Source organism: Hypomesus transpacificus, chromosome 9 (assembly GCF_021917145.1).
Source record: "Hypomesus transpacificus isolate Combined female chromosome 9, fHypTra1, whole genome shotgun sequence".
Taxonomy (NCBI): domain Eukaryota; kingdom Metazoa; phylum Chordata; class Actinopteri; order Osmeriformes; family Osmeridae; genus Hypomesus; species Hypomesus transpacificus.
In genome coordinates, this window is record NC_061068.1 from 1853951 (window position 1) to 1871666 (window position 17716).

The 17716-nt window shown below is 40.9% G+C and overlaps 1 protein-coding gene across 1 annotated transcript; it reads left to right on the forward strand.

Moving 5' to 3' along the window:
* The first annotated feature begins 772 nt into the window (after positions 1–772).
* cfap20dc (CFAP20 domain containing) lies at positions 773–17622 on the forward strand. The gene is made up of 17 exons (XM_047025535.1): positions 773–1029; positions 1135–1224; positions 1384–1477; positions 1632–1704; positions 2580–2694; positions 2824–2977; positions 3485–3631; positions 4892–5022; positions 5611–5737; positions 6591–6716; positions 6803–6937; positions 8420–8736; positions 10612–10947; positions 12696–12947; positions 13900–13961; positions 16266–16360; positions 17293–17622. The coding sequence occupies exons 1-17, from the start codon at positions 1009–1011 to the stop codon at positions 17415–17417; spliced, it is 2400 nt and encodes a 799-aa protein (XP_046881491.1). The 5' UTR covers positions 773–1008; the 3' UTR covers positions 17418–17622.
* The last annotated feature ends 94 nt before the right edge of the window (positions 17623–17716 follow it).

The window sequence follows — 17716 nt, forward strand, 5'->3', positions numbered from 1 at the left end:
ATTAAGTCTGTATGATCACTACCTCACTGCATGTGAACAATTCATTAATCACAGAAAGACACGTACTTAAAAATACACATTAGTCTGAAACTGAAAACATTAAATTAGTTTTGGGCTTCATTGTAATTCCTAAAGGTCATACAAATTCAATTCCCTGGTTTGGAAGGAGGCATGCTGCCTTTTAATGAAGGCATTTCACAGTTGTTCATATTCTGGGGACACTATTACAGGTTAAGCTCTTAAAAGTAAAATGATGATGTGTGATGACATAACCGAAATTGTGCTTAAATCCTTCTGAAGTAAAAATACCCAAAAGGCGAGAAGGTCTGCTGTAGTACGGTTTTCATTTTAAGCTTGTCCTATTCACGAAATGGCAATATCGGTCTAGTGTAAAATGTTACTCCCAGTGTTTGCAGATGTTGTCCAACTAAAAGCATATTTACAACACTTTTATGGCTATGACTTTGTTTACATACGGGACTCGGGACTCAGCAGATACGGGAGAGTCCACTTGACACCACGCGCGCTGGCGCTCAGTTAAAGGAGGGCCTGTCACCATGGTAATCACTCTAACACAGCAGCTCCCCTAGATGCGTTGAAATAATAATGTAAATGTGTATAGCGATTCAGCTATCAACAAATGTTATATATATATATATATATATATATATATATAATATATATAAGAGTTTCAATGTTTTCATGGATTTAGTGACATAATACAAAACCAAGTCAGAATGCGTCAACTATCGGTGTAGCCGAAGACGCAGCATATAATGTTGTTGTCTGGGAGGGACTGTATCTACTACTAGTACTAGTAAGTACTGTACTATGCAGCACTGCCCACTCAAACTATTAGTAGCTTGCTGGATAACGATAGCAAGCTACATTTCTATATGTAACACCAGCTAGCTAGCAGGCTTGTTACCTGCTGAAGTAGCCTACTTGGCACGACTGAAGTTTGTATTGATCCAGACCCCATTGACGAGGAAAGAAATATAGTTCAACATGTTTAAGAATGACTATCAGGTGAGTGTAAATGTCGCCATTGATTTGATTGGTCAATCAAAACAAGATATCGTTATCCTGTTCAAATATAATAGTTAAACCCTTTGATATTATGCAATATCCAAGGGTGGAGCTGTGGTTGAGATCTTCAGTGCACATGGCAAAGATCCTGTGGCAAAATGGAAGCTCTATGGAGGGCAGTCAGCAATAAGGAAAGTGAGTATTCATTTTCATACAAGTCAAGTGTTAGAGTACTGTACACCTATGCTACATAAAACCCTATGTATTAATCAGGCATTCCGTTAGACACAATGTTAGACTATTCTTTGCATAGGTGCATTATATAGCCTAATACATGTTCTTATTTCTGTATAGGACTTTGACAAAGAGGTCAAAGGCTTTGTGTATATATTGGAGGGTAGCAGTCAAACAATTAAAATGCAGATGCCAAAGGATAGCAAAATGTCTCGTAAGTGAAAAAACTAAAATCACCTTTTTAAGCATCTGTACTAATATTCTGTGGTTGGTGCTAGATATTCAGAGTGCTGTTATTTCCTATTGATTTAGAAGTGATTCTATTTTCCATTAGCAATGGTGTTTAACAGATATTTCTCTTTTTACAGTTGGCCTTGTTCAGAGATTCTTGGTCCTTCAATTGAATGTTCCTCTATGTAAAGAATTTTCGACAGAGCTTGTGTAAGTAGGCTTTTTTTTTAGCAAGTTTTTGTTTCATGATAATACATTCAATTAGTGACTAATATCATGAAGGCCATTTTTGTCAGGAAGATCTGCCTAGATATAGTAATACAGATATTAGCTTACCTACATATTTTCATAAACCCTTGGCAATAGTCCCCCCAATTTTCTTTTTTAACTTGGATCTTTTGAAAGACTAATTAAAAAAGACACAGACTGTGATAAAAACACAAAATTGTGATTGTGTTCTGATCACAACAAACTAACTTTTTAAGTTATTTTTTACAAGCAATCGCCACCATGTAATTATTTTAAAATGCTTGCTGAAGAAATTGCAGTTCATCATAGGCCCCATGGTCTACTCTGGTAATCAAGTAATCATTCAGAAGCTCCATGTTCGATCGAAAAACTGTTAGTTTTTCCCCTGTAGAGTCAGACGTTGGCATCCTGTTGGAAATATGTAACCCAGTCTGCGTTATTTGTTCTCTTGCTACATTCTTTTTGTATGTGACCTTCCTAAATACTATCCCTTGTATCACCTGTTCATACCTATTTAAAAGTTCAATGTTCTTTTCTTCTTCTTCTACTAAGTACTTAATGCTTTAATGACTAAATGACTCAATTTAAGGAGGTTCAAGAATGTTACCATTTGATCTCTTTGTGACTAACTCAACTCACAAAATCTCTCTTCCTTTTAATTTGTGAGAGTGGGTGCTGAAAGTAAAGTAGCACGTTAAGTGAGTTCTTTCCTTCATGACATGTTTAAAACAACCAGGGGATGGATGCATTGTGCTGTGTAGAGTCCAAACCTTACATTGAAAATGAGAAACTGCTAACATTTTCTGTTCTCAATGTTTTTATTTATGTGTTTTCAGAATAACTGATTCGGGGTATCTTAAAAGAAGACTTTACTTTTCAACCGTTCATAAAGAGTTTTCTGCAACACCTTTGCATGCCAGGATACCTTTTGTTGGACTGAAACGTTGCATTGTGAGTGTGTGTATTACCTCAAAAAAATTGAACCTTTTTCACCTTCAATGTTAAATTAAATCCATGATTATTTAGTCACGTTACCACTTCAAACTAGTTTCTGCAACATTTTCCCCCTTTGGTGTTTAGTGGTGCAACATGTGCATCGACCTGGTTTCATTCATCGCCGAGCTGTTTAAAGGAGCTGGCTACTTGAGCTTGGATGGCATCACTTTATCTGCCAGCTGTAAGCTCAGAAGAATCTTCACCATGAAGGAGGAGCCTACAGGGGCCTCAGTTGGAGGTAAGGCAGTCAGTCACAGCTCACGCCTAGTTATGGTCCCTGCCAAAACAGAGCTTAGACAGTTCACCTTATCTCTGGAGGAATAACCACCCACACAGTCTGATGTTTCTTGGTGACACTCATCTCATTACCAACTTATAATTAACTTATCTGCACCCTCGAAAACACCTCAGACATTTTCATTTGAATTTGTCTTTTGAATCCTAACTGTGAAGTGTTTACTTTCCTGTGTGCTTTGAAGTGCAAGCCAAGATGATTGAATTTGGGTATAAATGTGTGTGTGTAACTTTTCCCAGCAGTGGGGAAGGTTGTCTTACTTTTTTTTATCATTACCCAGAGAGCACTGGAATGGTAATGTTAAGGACAGATGTGACCCAGCAAAGTGCAGCCACTGTCTCTGGTGAATTCACCTGTAGAATACTAGGGATTACCATCGTTTAAAAAAATTATATATATACATTAAGAAGCACGTGTGTAATTTGTGACCTGTTACCTGTCCCCTCACAGACTTGTTTCTCAGTGGGAGTGGTCCTAGAGATCTTATTCCTCGGAGCTGCCAGTTTCCGGCTGACGTACAACATGAGACTCAAGTCTTGAACATGGAGAAAATAAAACTGTCAGATGCAAGGGTAGCCCCTGTGAACTGTGAATATGGTAGGTGAGACAGCAAATAAAAGAAGAAACTTAGTTTTGTTATTCTTGTATCTTGCAACTGAGTGCATCTCCAGGAAGCATTACTGTTCTCACTATCATGTACAGCAATAATTACTAGTTTCAAGCAAGGACAGGTGTTCTAGGAAATCAAGTATGATTTAGAAGTTTATGGAGAGATAAGTAAAATATCCTTGCACAATCATTTAGTTTATATGTGATTACTCTTGTGCAGAAACAAGGGGGGAGAGCAGTTATGTCTACTCCAGCTTGTACAGCTTGAACTGAGTTTTAATCTGAGGTAGGCTATTCCTTTGACATACAGTTTGGAGCACTTTGACTCTTTTGGTGCAGCGTTTGCTATATTAAGTAATATTAAGCTAGTTATGCTTGCAGGCTTGGAATGAGGTAATGTGCAGTGTACACCTGTACCAAGAAACTGCAATAATTTATTCTGGGTACAAAAAACTAGTTATTTGTTCTGACAGCTGTCTAAGTCATGTTGACTCATCCGGCTGTGTACATAGAAATCCAGAGCAATCACACACTGAGTTGTCATGGAAATAAGCTCTCATAATTGGTGTTGTATTATTAGCATAACAGGCCTAATAATGATTTAAAAGGATTGCTATTGAAGCAGGCACCAAATCTGCTTGTATAAGATGGGCCGTTGCTAATTACCGTTGCTTCAGTACATTTGTCAGAGGCAAAAAAAATCAGTTTTGTTGACAGAAGCAATCACACTCTGGGTATAGTAATAACCAATCGCATTTTTGTTCTCTCAAGGTCATCCAGTTACCAAAGGCCAAGTGACTGTAAAAACATAAATTCCATGTTTGGTTTTCAACAGTCTTTTCAAATCTAAGAATTATGAAACCTTCCCCTTTTACTATGAAACCTTAAGAATTATACCTTAAGAAATATAAACAGACATTTTCCCCAGTCAACACTTTCCAATCCCCCTATTGCTTTATAACTGGTACCAAGTAAACTGTAAACAGCCTTTGTGTCCCTTTCTGATGAGAAGAAGTGTCTGCTCTGATAGAGATCAGACAGAGGGTGTCAGTGGGAGTTGCCATCGCTTGAGCAAATCAAGACTGGCACACAGGGACACTAATAGACTTACCAGCCAGGGCCATGGTACCAGTCAAGCCCTGTCCTTCCAGCCTACTTCCTGCTCTAGACTGGGCCTCGCTGGGGCTTGGTTGGCTCAGCATGTTTAGCTACAACCATTGTAATGAAAAGTCTCTCTGTACCTGACAGATCAGTCAAGCAGTGCCCGGTTGACCAGCGCACGAGGTTTGAAGACCCAAGAAGCCTCCCACATAGCGTTTGGGTCAAGGGTTGCAGGACCCCCCCCTCTCACTGGGAGAAAGAACAATGGACCACAAGAGGTATACCGTACACCTAACATGGTAGTCCATTGTTAAATATGCTTCTCAGTTTACTGTATTAAAGTATTTATAAGTTATAACATTGATCTTGTTTTGTACCACAACCTTCACTTGCCCCTTTGCAACATGCACTTGCCCAATACAGTAAACCCCATCCTGTGTCCCATTAAAGCAAAAAAACACAGGAGGGCGTGGTATATTGAAGCAATAAACCACGAGAGGGTGTTGTTTATCGCCAAATAACTCATGGGTTGTGCTGTGGTCATAGGCACAAGGTGCATTCTGCTATCAACCAATCACATTTTGAGGTTGAAATTACCCATTTTATAAACTTTAATAACCTTTAGCTAACACTAGCACATAATAACATTCAATAACATAGCAATTCCTATGTACCTACAATATTTAACAGAAGGCATTACTATGGGAGTTAATGCAACATAAATGTTGCCAAAAGTTATTTTCAAGAAGAACTGGATTTCTCACAAGGAAAAAGTTTTTTTTGTAGATGTAACTCATTAGCGTTGTGTCATTACCATGATCCAACTCCAAAGTCTCTTTCAAGTGTTTTTATTAAACGTTTCCCAGGAGTGTGGTCCTGAGCCCAGACCAAGCCAAATGTGGGCTGCTGTAGAAAGACTGAATAATGCAGAGAGGAATGAGAGACAGCCTTGTCCCTGTGCCCAGGAGAATGACATTGTTCATGAGCTGTCAGGTAAGAAAAAGACTAATCTGCTTTTACTTCACCAGAATGAACTACTAAACTCACAGGAGGACTTGATCGCTAGTTTAGTCTCAGCAGCTTTGGAAAATCAATGTCAAATTGACAGATGTTTGGCTTTACAATTATTGATATAAGAACTTTGTAAGAAATATATGGTAAGTCTGTTATATTTCAAATACTTTACCATGATGACAGCAATAATTGATCACTGCCACCTATTACCAATCCCTTGTTAACTTTAAGCAATTATTTATCATTTGTGGAATACTATGGCATGAAATTACTGTCTCAAATTATTAAAGCTCCTTGACTTGGCTTTACTGACTAGTAAATCAATTTATGTTACATAAGTGTGTGTGTTACAGAACTATTTACTGACTAGTAAATCAACTGTCTGTTGTATTTTGTACTAGCAGCTGCATATTGTAGTCTGGCCTACATTTGCTAATATTAGACTTGGTAATGATATACTGTATTTTGAGTGGGTTGGAATGCAAAAGAGGAAGTCTGTACTGATTAATTTCATAGCACATACAATGTATTGTATATACCGTGTGTGTGTGTGTGTGTGTGTGTATATATATATATATATATATATATATATATCCTTCACTGCCTCACAAGGTTTTTTGAATATTTTTCTCTTAGGGTTTAGATTGGCATATGTGTGTGTACACATACACTGTACACACGTATATATATACATATATATATACATCTGTACTATATACAGTATAAAATTGTGTTTCTGTAGTAACTAACACAGGAATTCGAATACATCCGATTTATTTTGATGGTGATTATTAATTATTTGTAATGTTTTTTCTCTAATGTGTTCCTGTAGTGTCTACGGTGCAGCCAGGGAGTCTGCAGCCACAGCCCCCCAGAGAAAGAAACAGGGCCTCTGATAGGCTGGCCTCTAGGAGGCTACGGCTTCACAGTGCTGGGAAAGAGAAACAAGCTCCCACAGGTAAAATCTGTGTTGGAAATGGAGAAACACATAATTCAAGGACGTTTTCTTACAGTGTGAATGCTTCTTGTCTGTGGTATACAAAGGGACATCTGACATGGTGCATGGCTTCAGTGGAGACATGAGAGCCTCTGGTCTGATGTCAGTTCCTCCATCCAGCAGGGACAAGAGGAGCCAACAACCTCTGGTCCTCAGACAGACGAGAGAGAGCCGGCCATCAGGTCGGTTTCTAATCCAAAGAAAGTAGAGGGTCTTCTGTCTGACACGTGGCAATTGGCCTTGTCAATCAATCTTCTATTAGGCTATACAGTAAAGTTTCTGCTTGCTAGCAGTAAGTGTGGTTTTACAATAAAGAGTATTTTGTTCCGTTGCCTTTTATGGACCAACTTCAGTCCCCCCCTCCCACACACTTACCCCGACACCCATCAACTGTAAATGAACCCGTATGTGAGCTTAATGTGTTTGAAGCACATTTATGAGCTGATCCCACAGGCAATAGCACACTCGTGGCCTCTAACTGAATGCAGTAAGTTCATTAATGGTAATGGAACATTAAGTACTAGTCAGAGAGCTGCCTCTTGGGTCCAGGGTCCACCACACCGTGGGCAATTACAGAATTTGATGACACTGTTGGGACATCTAAATGTGTTCTGAATGTGAAGTCACTCAAACCCATGAAAGTAAGACTTGTGTGAAGTATTGTACCTTGCACCAAGATGTTCTGATTGTGAAGGTGTCAGGATTGACGTGAGCCCTGCCAGCGGTCAAGAACAGTTTGCTTGACACTGTTGACGGAACCTGAGTCAATTTGATTCCTCGTTTAAAGTTCTGGCAACTTAATTGAGTCTGGCAGCATTTTTTAACTTTCCTGATAAAATCTCAGTTTGGTGTTTCACAGTAGCTACATGCAGCTTCGCCAGCGCAATAAGCAAACATTGTTAGTCAGCTTGGACAAGAAGTCTCTAAGGCGGCCTTTTCCTGGGTGTTTTTGAACGTGGGGCCTGGTGGACCCCCTAGGCGGAAGTATCCGTGTGTGAGTGATGACTCTGCAGCAAAGTGGCGCCCTCACTACTAATGATGTCGTTTGTGTGCCGGCGGGTAAGCCCAGCTCTGCCAAGGCGACGCGTTTTTCTCCCTGCATACCGGAGACAAATATATTAGCATTGTTTCCAAGGCTTCGGCTCTGCTTAATGCATATTTGAAATGCTCATTAAGGCATTACACTGCTATTAACAAAACTGCCGAAAATATATCTACACTGGAGAAATTAATATGCAGCTTTTGGCAAGTATCATGGAATTCATTTCACTCTGCCATATTGTGATTAGGTGGCTATTTCCATATGAAAATGAACTGAGAACAACAGAAGCCTCCTGAAGAGGGATCCATTTCTCCCTGTAATTAGATTGCTATCATTATTCTCTATTCGATCTAGCCAGCACAGGAGAAACACAAGTGGCTTGTGCTGTGTATTGTGCACTATGCTCATTGATTTGAAGTGCTAACTCGTGTGTTGTACGATCTCTTCTCTTGAGATCCAAAACATAATTTAATTGTGTCATAAATGAGGTGCAACTGTTTTAGTTTCAAAGAGACAATTTGTTGCGTCTTAGAATCATCAAATTAGCTCATCAAGTCAACAAGAATGCTGAGATAACAACCAGACCACAGTCATGTTTGTTCTCTTCCTGCTCTTCTTCCAGATGAGGAGGAGAGGAGCTGTTGGCATCCCTTCTCCAGGCCTCCTGCCAGGCCCCAGTCTAGGCAGCCCCCCACAGGCCTACTCCCCTCACACCTCCAGCGAGGGAATGAAGATGGCAGTGAGCCCCATCTGTCCATGGATGAGGTGTTCACGTTTGCCTCCCAGCCCCACTCTGCCAGGAGAGGGCAGGGACGGCGGGAGCCAGAAGAGCCGAAAGATGAGGAGAAGGATTTGGAGATCTCTGACATACAGATGGATACTGGAGGATGCAGGGGAGCCAGGCCAGAGGACGACTTCATTGCTAGTGAGAGTGATGAGGTATGGTGTGTTCCACACACGCACACATGAGCACACTACACCTGAAGAGTTACTCTCACCTTTACTTTTACTGTTTTAAAAGTAAACTTGTTTACTTTCACCTTTGATATTATAAAAGTTTAAGACTAATGAAATACTGTAATGTCAATATTTTACTGAATAAAAAAAGGCTGAGTGGAAAGTGAAATGACTTTTAAACAATAGATATATTCAGGGGAAAGTAGAGATTATACAGTAGATCTATTCATTGGAAAATTGATTGTCTTTACTGGTTCTAAATTTAAGAATATAATTAAATATTCAGACTTAAGCCTTACATTAATGATCAAATTGATTATGAATGGCTGAATATTCAAAAATAGCTCTTCATGTTTCTTTTCTTGGCTTAGTCTAATGATTTTCACTCATCTCTGAACCTTTTTGTTCTAAAGTTAAAGTTGAACACAGTTGGACTGAAAATAACATCTTCAGTTGTTTTGTAGTAATCTTTCTCTCTTTGCCCTTACTCATGTTGTACCAAAATAAGCTATCAACCTAGGCTACACTCTTTTCTATTGCTGCCCTTGGCTATGAACCATTAGAAGCACTAACTGTTTCCAGTTAATAACAATTATTCTATTTCTAGCAGATAGTTTGGGTGAAATATATGTGAGTGTAGCATATGTGAGTGTAGCATCGTGTAGTCATTATGTTGAGTATGTGGGCCTGGATTTCTGGAAGATACACAGGAGTTGAGGTCAGACTGGTTTACACACAACTCTGTGGTGAAAACACATCACAGCTTTGTTTCAGTCGGAAATAACATAACCACAACAGTAGTTAGACCAATTGGGTGTACTCACATATGATAAATTCCATTCAGTGTTGTGTGAGGTCCATTTCATTTTCAAGATACACATGCTCTGCCTCTGTTAATTAGGCCACTGTGATTGATGTCTGGGAGGTTTTGTTTTTAGCCCTAACTGCTGAGCGAGGACAAAACATTTGACTCTTGAACAGCACTCTTTCCTTGTTGTTCTACTTGACAGTCTGTGGACCCTTTCAATGCACTGTAGTTTATTGGGGGTTGAATATTCCCCAAAAATCAGAAGCATGCTGCTTACATGTCTGTTTTTAACATTGAAAACAGATATCAACCTATTCTTGTGGCCTGTTGTGGACAAACCCAACAGAAACTAGTGAATATAGTAAATATATACTACATAGTTACTAGACAATTATTAACAGTCAGCTCTTCTCAACAGCAGATCCACTCCTATCCACAATGGTACAGGGAAATGAGGTTACAAATAAGTGGAAGTGGATGGAAAGTTTCTATCAGGAAAGATAGGAAATCTTATCAGAGGAGGGATGAAAGGTAAATGGGGATTGAGGAAGGAGTCAAATATGCCCTTTCACCAGGTTGTCCTCATTAGAAGGCAAATAGAACTGTCCGCTTTCAAGCCAAACATAAGAAGACCATTAGGAAGGATGAAAGCCATGCAAGTTTAAAGACATCGCCTTTGCTGGATACACTAATGTTGTGCCTTTTTAGATAGCATACTGCCATACCTAATTGCAAGTAATTTGTGATGTTATCCCAGATCCAGTTAGTCACATTTGCTTGACTTTATTTCTCATTCATCAATGACAAGTTTTTCTATGCAGAAGTTATTCCTTTCAAGGTACTGCATCAGACCCACCATGATGCAGTTTTAGATGTCTCTTGTATTTAATCAGACCCAAAACCGCTTGGACATTTTAATATCCATTATCTCCACAGAATGAATCAAATTAAAATCAAACTTTTGACAAACAAACGAAGTTGCAGAAAAGTATATTTTTTTTAGCTGGAAAGTTAAAAATGTTTTTTCTGATTCATTGTTTTCCATACAGGAAGAGGCCTCCACTAGGTTCCTTCAAAAAAGGTGCAGTATTGTCTACATTCCTGCCACCCCGAGGCCATCCAGTCCAGGTGGGGACACTCCTCTCAGGCCTGAATCCAGTGCTGCAGACCGCACACCTATCAGACGGACCATCCCAGCTGACTCTCCATCCAGCAGGAGTGCAGAGGTGGCAGGGATGGTCCCAACTCGCTGTCTCTCTCCCAGCACAACCACCCAGGGCCATGGCCTGGGACCTGAGGGACTGAGCCGGGACCAGAGATGCAGGACATCAGTGAGCAGGACCTCCCTCAAAGAGATCCCCCCAGGAGACTTCAGACTGCTGAAGGTTGTACTGCTATTTAGTATTCAGATCCTTACCATACCTCCTCATCAGCTCATCCCCCGGGATGGAAGCACATGGTTTCAGAAGAGAAAGTTCTGTTGACACTCTTATTCGCCATTTTATTTTTTAGTGGTGCTGGTGATTTGAACATCTGTCAGGTTGCTTTCACTCCATAATTGCTCCTCCAGGTGGCCCCGGCAACCATGCTGTCTCATGCCACATAGGGAATTTGAGGTCCAGTCAAAGTTCAATCCTGTGCAAAAACAACATGTGATTCTACCCTGTTTCTTTTTTAACTATATTGTAGACTACATAATTATAGAGTTGTAGAATATACAACACTGAAGGCCCTGAGCAGTAGCTGATCAGAAGCCCTTATCTCAGGTTCTTTTTTACATCATCAGCACATTTTCAACACTTATTTGGCTGTATTATACCAAGTATAACTCGGGGACATCGTTGAACACAAAACGTTTTGTTGTGCTGATTGAATCCTCTAACTCAGTGGTTCTCAAACAGTGGGGGTGAAATCCCCATGGGGGGGCAATGAAAGAATGGATAATGGGAGGGGGGGGTCCAAAATGAATTTATTTTTCAAAGGGAGTCCTCAAAAGTGTCAGAAGCACTAATCTAAACCTTCTTCAATCTTCAGAAAAGTGCAGCTCTCTTTCTGATGGATGATGAGTTTGTGACCCCAGTTGATCTCTCAACACCCCAATCTCTGGAGGTGCAGTAAGAATCTCTGGAGGTGCAGTAAAAATGATAAAGCTTTGAAAGATCATGGGAGAATATTGTGATAGTGATAAAAACCTGAAGGAAGTTGCAAGTGAAAGGGACGAAAATGATTGCTGGGACTCTGTGAGGAGGGCATTGTTTACCTGGACCAACCTGACTCAGAACTCAGATCTGAGACTGGAATCAAAAACATGTGTAAAGGTGGATGTTTGTGTGAAGAGAAAGGTTGAGACTAGAAGAGAGAGGCTCCTGTTGACAGAGAGTAGTTCTGACAGTCAGTGCATGCCACAGTCTCCTGTGGACAGGCTGGGCTCCAAGGCTGCTAATTTAATCTGTGATTTGGACAGAGTGGGTTTTGGATAAGAGGGGAAGGGGGGGAAGCTTGTTAAACGGTGGGCATTGTGCTCTGCCTCCTGTGGCAAACTTGTCGTGCTGCTACCCCTCTTCATCCCCTCTGCTCATATTAAAGTGTGGGATGTGCCGTAGAGGGCAGAACAGGATTTGAGAGCAGGTTTGTCACGCTGCACTGAGGAGGATTTCAGAGAGGGTTGTCTCACCTTGAGGAGGCTTCTGCTGCTCCTGGGGGAAACCAGGATCAGAGGACAGTCAAGTGGATGGATCACAGGGCCACAGGGGAGGCTGCTTCAGGGTTTGCCCAGGTTCAGACCCTGCAGCTCAGTCTAAGACAGCCCTCACCTCCCTGTTCCTGGTTGCTGGATAAAAAACATTTTAGCCTTCCTCTTGTCTCTGCCTCAGAAGCAGCCCTTGATTATTATGCCTGGGTTGCTTGTCTGGTAGCCTAAGTTGCCTTAGAAGTGTATTGAATCAATAACTGTGCTACTGTTTTATAGATGTTTCTTCTGAGCCACGAACTAGTGGGTGGTTTGTCCAGACGTACCCCACGTTCTGGTTTAAACACCTTGTCTCTTTTCCTCACAGGGGATTTTCTCAGACTCTTGGTTTCGTAAAATAAACATTGTAAAAATTCTCTTGGTTTTGTTGCGATGGGTGTAAAGGTGCAGGGGGAGAGGAGTCTGGTGCGTGTCGGAACCAGCAGCTGTGACCTGCATCTGCTGAGCAGTCTGCACATGCAGGAGGAGGAGGAGGAGGAGGAGCTGCGCATGCTGGCAAGTCTGCGCCGGGAGCAGGAGGAGGAGGAGGAGGAGATGGGAGGAGCAATAGGTCTCACTTCCTCCCAGATCCACCAATGCAATGTCAGCATCAGCACCAGCAGTGACGACACCTCCACCTGGACACTCATCCCCGCGGTCCGTCCCATTTGTATCCTGCACACGCTCACTGTTGTTATTGATTTCACTCAGCTCCATTCATAATCTACAAACCTCTATTCTTACCTACCAGCCACTCATTCCAATGGCCAATTCCATTCATACATGTTCAAGAGGAGCCCCAGGAATCCTGTATTATTGATGGGAATGTTTAATCCCATCTTTCTCTTACCTCCCACTATCTTTACATTTCCAGTTGTTTCTGGTTTGTGACGATCTCATGGTATTACATACAAAACCTTTTTTTTTTTTAAATAGCTACAAATGGGCAACACTCCTGAATATGAGAACATGATGTCCTTATTGACTCCCAAATAATCCCCAGCAGCCCTCCTCACAATGCAGCTTGCTACAGGAAAATACAATATGTGACAATACCTTAATTGAGTGCACAAGCCTGTAGAGACCGTTGTATCTCTGATGGATGCCTTCATTTCAGAAGCTCCAGCTGTAGAACTGTAATCCAAACTGCTCACAGGCCTTTTCTGTTTTCACGCTGAGACTCACAGAGCTGAGGCACAAGCTGTCATTCCGTGTCAATATCATGCTTAATCTCATACAATCTCATACAATGGGGAGCAATACAGTCATACTACATTATTAGTAGTTTTTTTGATGGTATTACAAGGGGCATACAGGCTGCTGCCAAGGCCTCTCCCTACTCACCTTTAGTTTGGAGTTAGTTTTGAGGCTTTAGTTACACAGGGTTATTCTGCTCTGCTGTTCTGTATTGAAAACATATGTAGCAACAGTGCCACCGTTAGACATGTTAGGAAACTGATCACCATCACACAGGCTTACTACAATGTTATAAAACTAAATATATAATATACTATTATGTGAAGACAAACGCTTAATGAACCTACAGTACATGATGGATCCTCACTGCCTCTTACTACCCTCATCTATTGTGTCCTTCCATTTCACCCAGCCATCCAATCAAGGACATCACTATCAAAATGAAATGAACCCTCTCCTACGCTCCAATCCAAGGTGAGCATTGATCGTGCTTTCTAATGTGTATTAATTTAGGTCAATCAGATTTGGCTTTCTTTCATTACACACTTTCTTATTTTTTGTATTGTGTTTATCAACTACAATGGAAAGGTAATAACATAAGATAAAGGGAAATGAAAACATTTCCACAGTAGCCCTGCCTTGGTGTTGGTGTTTAACTTCAGCCTCGCTTATTAGCTCTGGCTGTCAGGGGTGATTAACACAGTGTTTCTGGTACTTGGCCCAGACACACACACCCACACACACAGAGGTCTGGTTTCAGTCACTTGGCTGTCAGTGCCTGGACCAGTCTTGCCATGCAGGGTTACAGAGTGCCCCTCCCCATTAGAGGGGGTGTCATCTAGTTCTCTCTCCTCATAGGCTAGCTCGGCTCCCCACTGCTGCAGCAGCCAGAGCACAAGCCTAGTCAAGTACCAACGCCTCATCAAGCATGTTACACAGGAGACAAAGTTATTGCATCACTCTTCCACCATTTCAATTATACATAGTCCATCAACATAAAAACATTTTTTTTGTGAAAACAAGGCAAACTCATGTGGACATGTGTAGATATCCATGCCTGTAAATGTAATAATTGTTATTTTTTATAGATCTAAAGTCAACAGAAAATAATTGTTGGGGAGGTATCTTAGGACAGACTGCAGGAACAAATCAAAGACCATCACCATTACTGCATATAGACAGCTGTAGTCAGTGACTGAATCTGTGTCAAGGCTTTTTCTTGCTTTTCTGCAGTCTGTGCATTGTGAAGCCTGAAAGTGAGATCTGTCACTGCGTTGAGTATCCTGGCAGTGCTGCAATCTGTTGTTTGGAGTGGTAGTCCTCCCCATGACAACTGAAATGCTGCTCTACCTCTGGTTTGTCGGTGCTTTTCCAACACATTGAACATGTTCCTTTGTGTGGGATTTTTGTGCCTGCCTCTGGCAAACGAGCTTTGAATCCCTTAAACATCCTGTCATGTAGATGTTGAGTGGCATTTCCGCTGTTTCAGAAAAGGCTATTTTGAACAGAGGCAGGAATGCCAAACAATATATTTGTTTTCACCTTTAGCTCTACAGATGTAGCCTGCATATATCATGAATGTAAAAGCCTTAGTTTCATTGTTGTATAAGCTGAAGGCAAGATATTATTATTATTTTCTGCCTGACAGTAATGGAAAACATAGACCAAGAGGATTTTTTCCTTTTGGCGAATTATCCACAATTATCCAGTTTGCCTAAATGTTATACATATGAAGATTCTTTATTTATTTAACAATTACATCTTTTGCCACGCTGCGTGCCACAGTGTACTGCGTGTACAGTTAGGAGTTAGAAAATAAAGATACCATTGGTGAAAATAGATATCTAGATATATATGTATGTATATATATATATATATATATATATATATATATATATTGAAAAAAATCCTTACTTGTGGTAAAGGTTATCTTTACTTTCTGATGTGTGTTTAAATCATCAAAGGAGGACTTTTCTCTGTGTGGTGTGTGGCTGTAAAGTGAGAATCATCCTTGACCATGGAGGTTTTCCTCTGAGTGCTGGATATTACACAGTGGTGAAACACTAAAAATGGTACTTGTACTTCCCCAATGGGGAATATCTACCTCCCCTACCATTATTGAGAGGGAGAAATGTGTATTGGTACTTCACTGTCTTTTCTTCTGACAAACACACACACACACAAGCCCACAAGACCAAAAATCCAATTTGGTCATGGATGTCAACAGTCCTTGAGCAGTTTCGGCCCCATCTGTCAGATGTTGGGGTGGTGTATTGATCTACATTGGACTGTTCCAAGAGAAACCAGCCTGTAATATTCAATTAAATTGTACAAAAGAAAGTTCTGAAAGATTTTTCCCAAAACCCTGCAATTGTGTTTTACTTTATGTGTGATCCAGAAACAAAAGATCACAAATAACTCCAAGCTCAAGCTTCTGTGTAGAAGAAGAACAGTCATTACACAGCATAATATAGAGCCATCCACCTCCTACTTACAGCCAGGGGCAAGGTTGAGTCCCCTGCCCTGGACCACAGTGTACAATTGGAGATCACAGCTGGCCACAGTTTCCTACAGCTAAGCCTCTGTACTGTAGCCAGTAAGAACACAGGAGAGGATCTTAAGAGCAGGTGGTTGGGAGTTGCTCACTTGGGGCTAGCAGAGAAGATGGGAGGCATTATGAAGACATCATGTCAAGATAATAATATGAGATATGTACAGGAAGTATTTTATGCTTATATTTGTTTTTGTAATGGCTGGCTTCTGATCTCTGTTTCCCAGAGAATGGATGGATGTCCTCAGTCCTCCCATTCTCTCATCCAGCCTGCTTAAGGGGTCAGGGGACACTTTGGACCATCACAAGGATCCTACCAGAGGTAATACAGACACCCTGAACCCAGTTCTCCAAAGATACCCCCAACCCCTCAATTACCTTAACAATGAAAACAACACAGATTCACTTGCTGATATTTTCATGATGAAGGGGGAGAGGGAGACCGATCAAATGCTAGGGACATGGACAGAATACATACATTTTGATTTGTCCAGAAACCTCAGAGATAGCAGCTTTAGCCTGCATAGCGCTAATGGAAACGTTGACTGGGGTCAGAGGTTACACAGGCGGAAATGTTACGCTCCCGTAAAGATGGCACTGCGTGGAGAGGAGGGCTGTAAAACAGGCTCCAATTAAGGATAAAACCCCCATGGGACTGGAGCGCTCTGTCCTCGGCAGGGCTCTATAGGTCAGCTGAGATGTGCTTGTTACAAGGCTGGGCTCAGAAGACGAGCCTGCAAGGTTAATTGGTGAAACCTTTTCCATTTACAGCATAATTTTTAAACCTCTGACACATTGTGTCTTATAATTAGTTTTCATTATCATCGTTGAGTTCTGATTAGATGACAATGTTCCTCCTGGAGCACTCTATAACCTTTTTAGTAGTTAACAGCCTGTCAGTTTAACAACTCAAATCGTGTGCTTTAAGCAAGAAGTGAAATTAGATTTTGAGAGGCTTCATGATGTGACTTTGGGTGTGAATGTCTTAAAAGTCCCTGTCTTGATTGATGAAGGAAGAGTGTTGGAGATGGTGGGAGAAAGGCTCCCATCGCTCTGGGGCAGAAGGTCACCCCACCCTCAAGTCTCCCTGGAGCCATTTCCTTCTCCTAATAGTTCATCGGGGACAGAGCAGATTCAAACTTTTTCCTTTGGTGATTCTGTTGGTGATACTGCCATTGATTGTGTCTACATACTGTGCAGTATAGTTCATTTGGTGTGTATTTGTGTTAGTGAAGACCTTCATGTGTGTTACAGGGGCTGATGGCTCAGACAAGGAGAACAGGAAGGAGAATGAGGAGGAATATTTAAATCTGCTCTATGATCCCTGTCTAAATTGCTATTTTGATCCCCATACTGGAAAGTACTATGAGCTGGCCTGATTTAAACCATTTCATAATAAAACAGGTAAAAGTGATTGAAATTGTTTTATTTATATGCCTTTATCCCATACATTTTGTGTTTGTGGTTATGTATTCTTGTGATCTAAGACGTCTATAAATTAGCTATGTATATAGGTTGTGAAGTATTTAGCTATCCTACAAACAAACCTTTTGTTTCAATGTACCCTCAAATCAATTGCTGTGTTAAAATGGAGACATTCTAGTTTAAAATGTGAGTTCTTATAAATATAAGTATCAACAGACAAGGAAGTTTTCGTTGCTGATAAAATAATGCCTGA

Bases quoted from the DNA above. Each gene is read 5' to 3' on its own strand.
- cfap20dc (XM_047025535.1), top strand. From the start codon at position 1,009: ATGTTTAAGAATGACTATCAG. The intron at 5,023-5,610 runs GTATACCGTACA...AACGTTTCCCAG, and splicing joins AGAACAATGGACCACAAGAG to GAGTGTGGTCCTGAGCCCAG. The intron at 10,948-12,695 runs GTTGTACTGCTA...ATGGGTGTAAAG, and splicing joins GAGACTTCAGACTGCTGAAG to GTGCAGGGGGAGAGGAGTCT.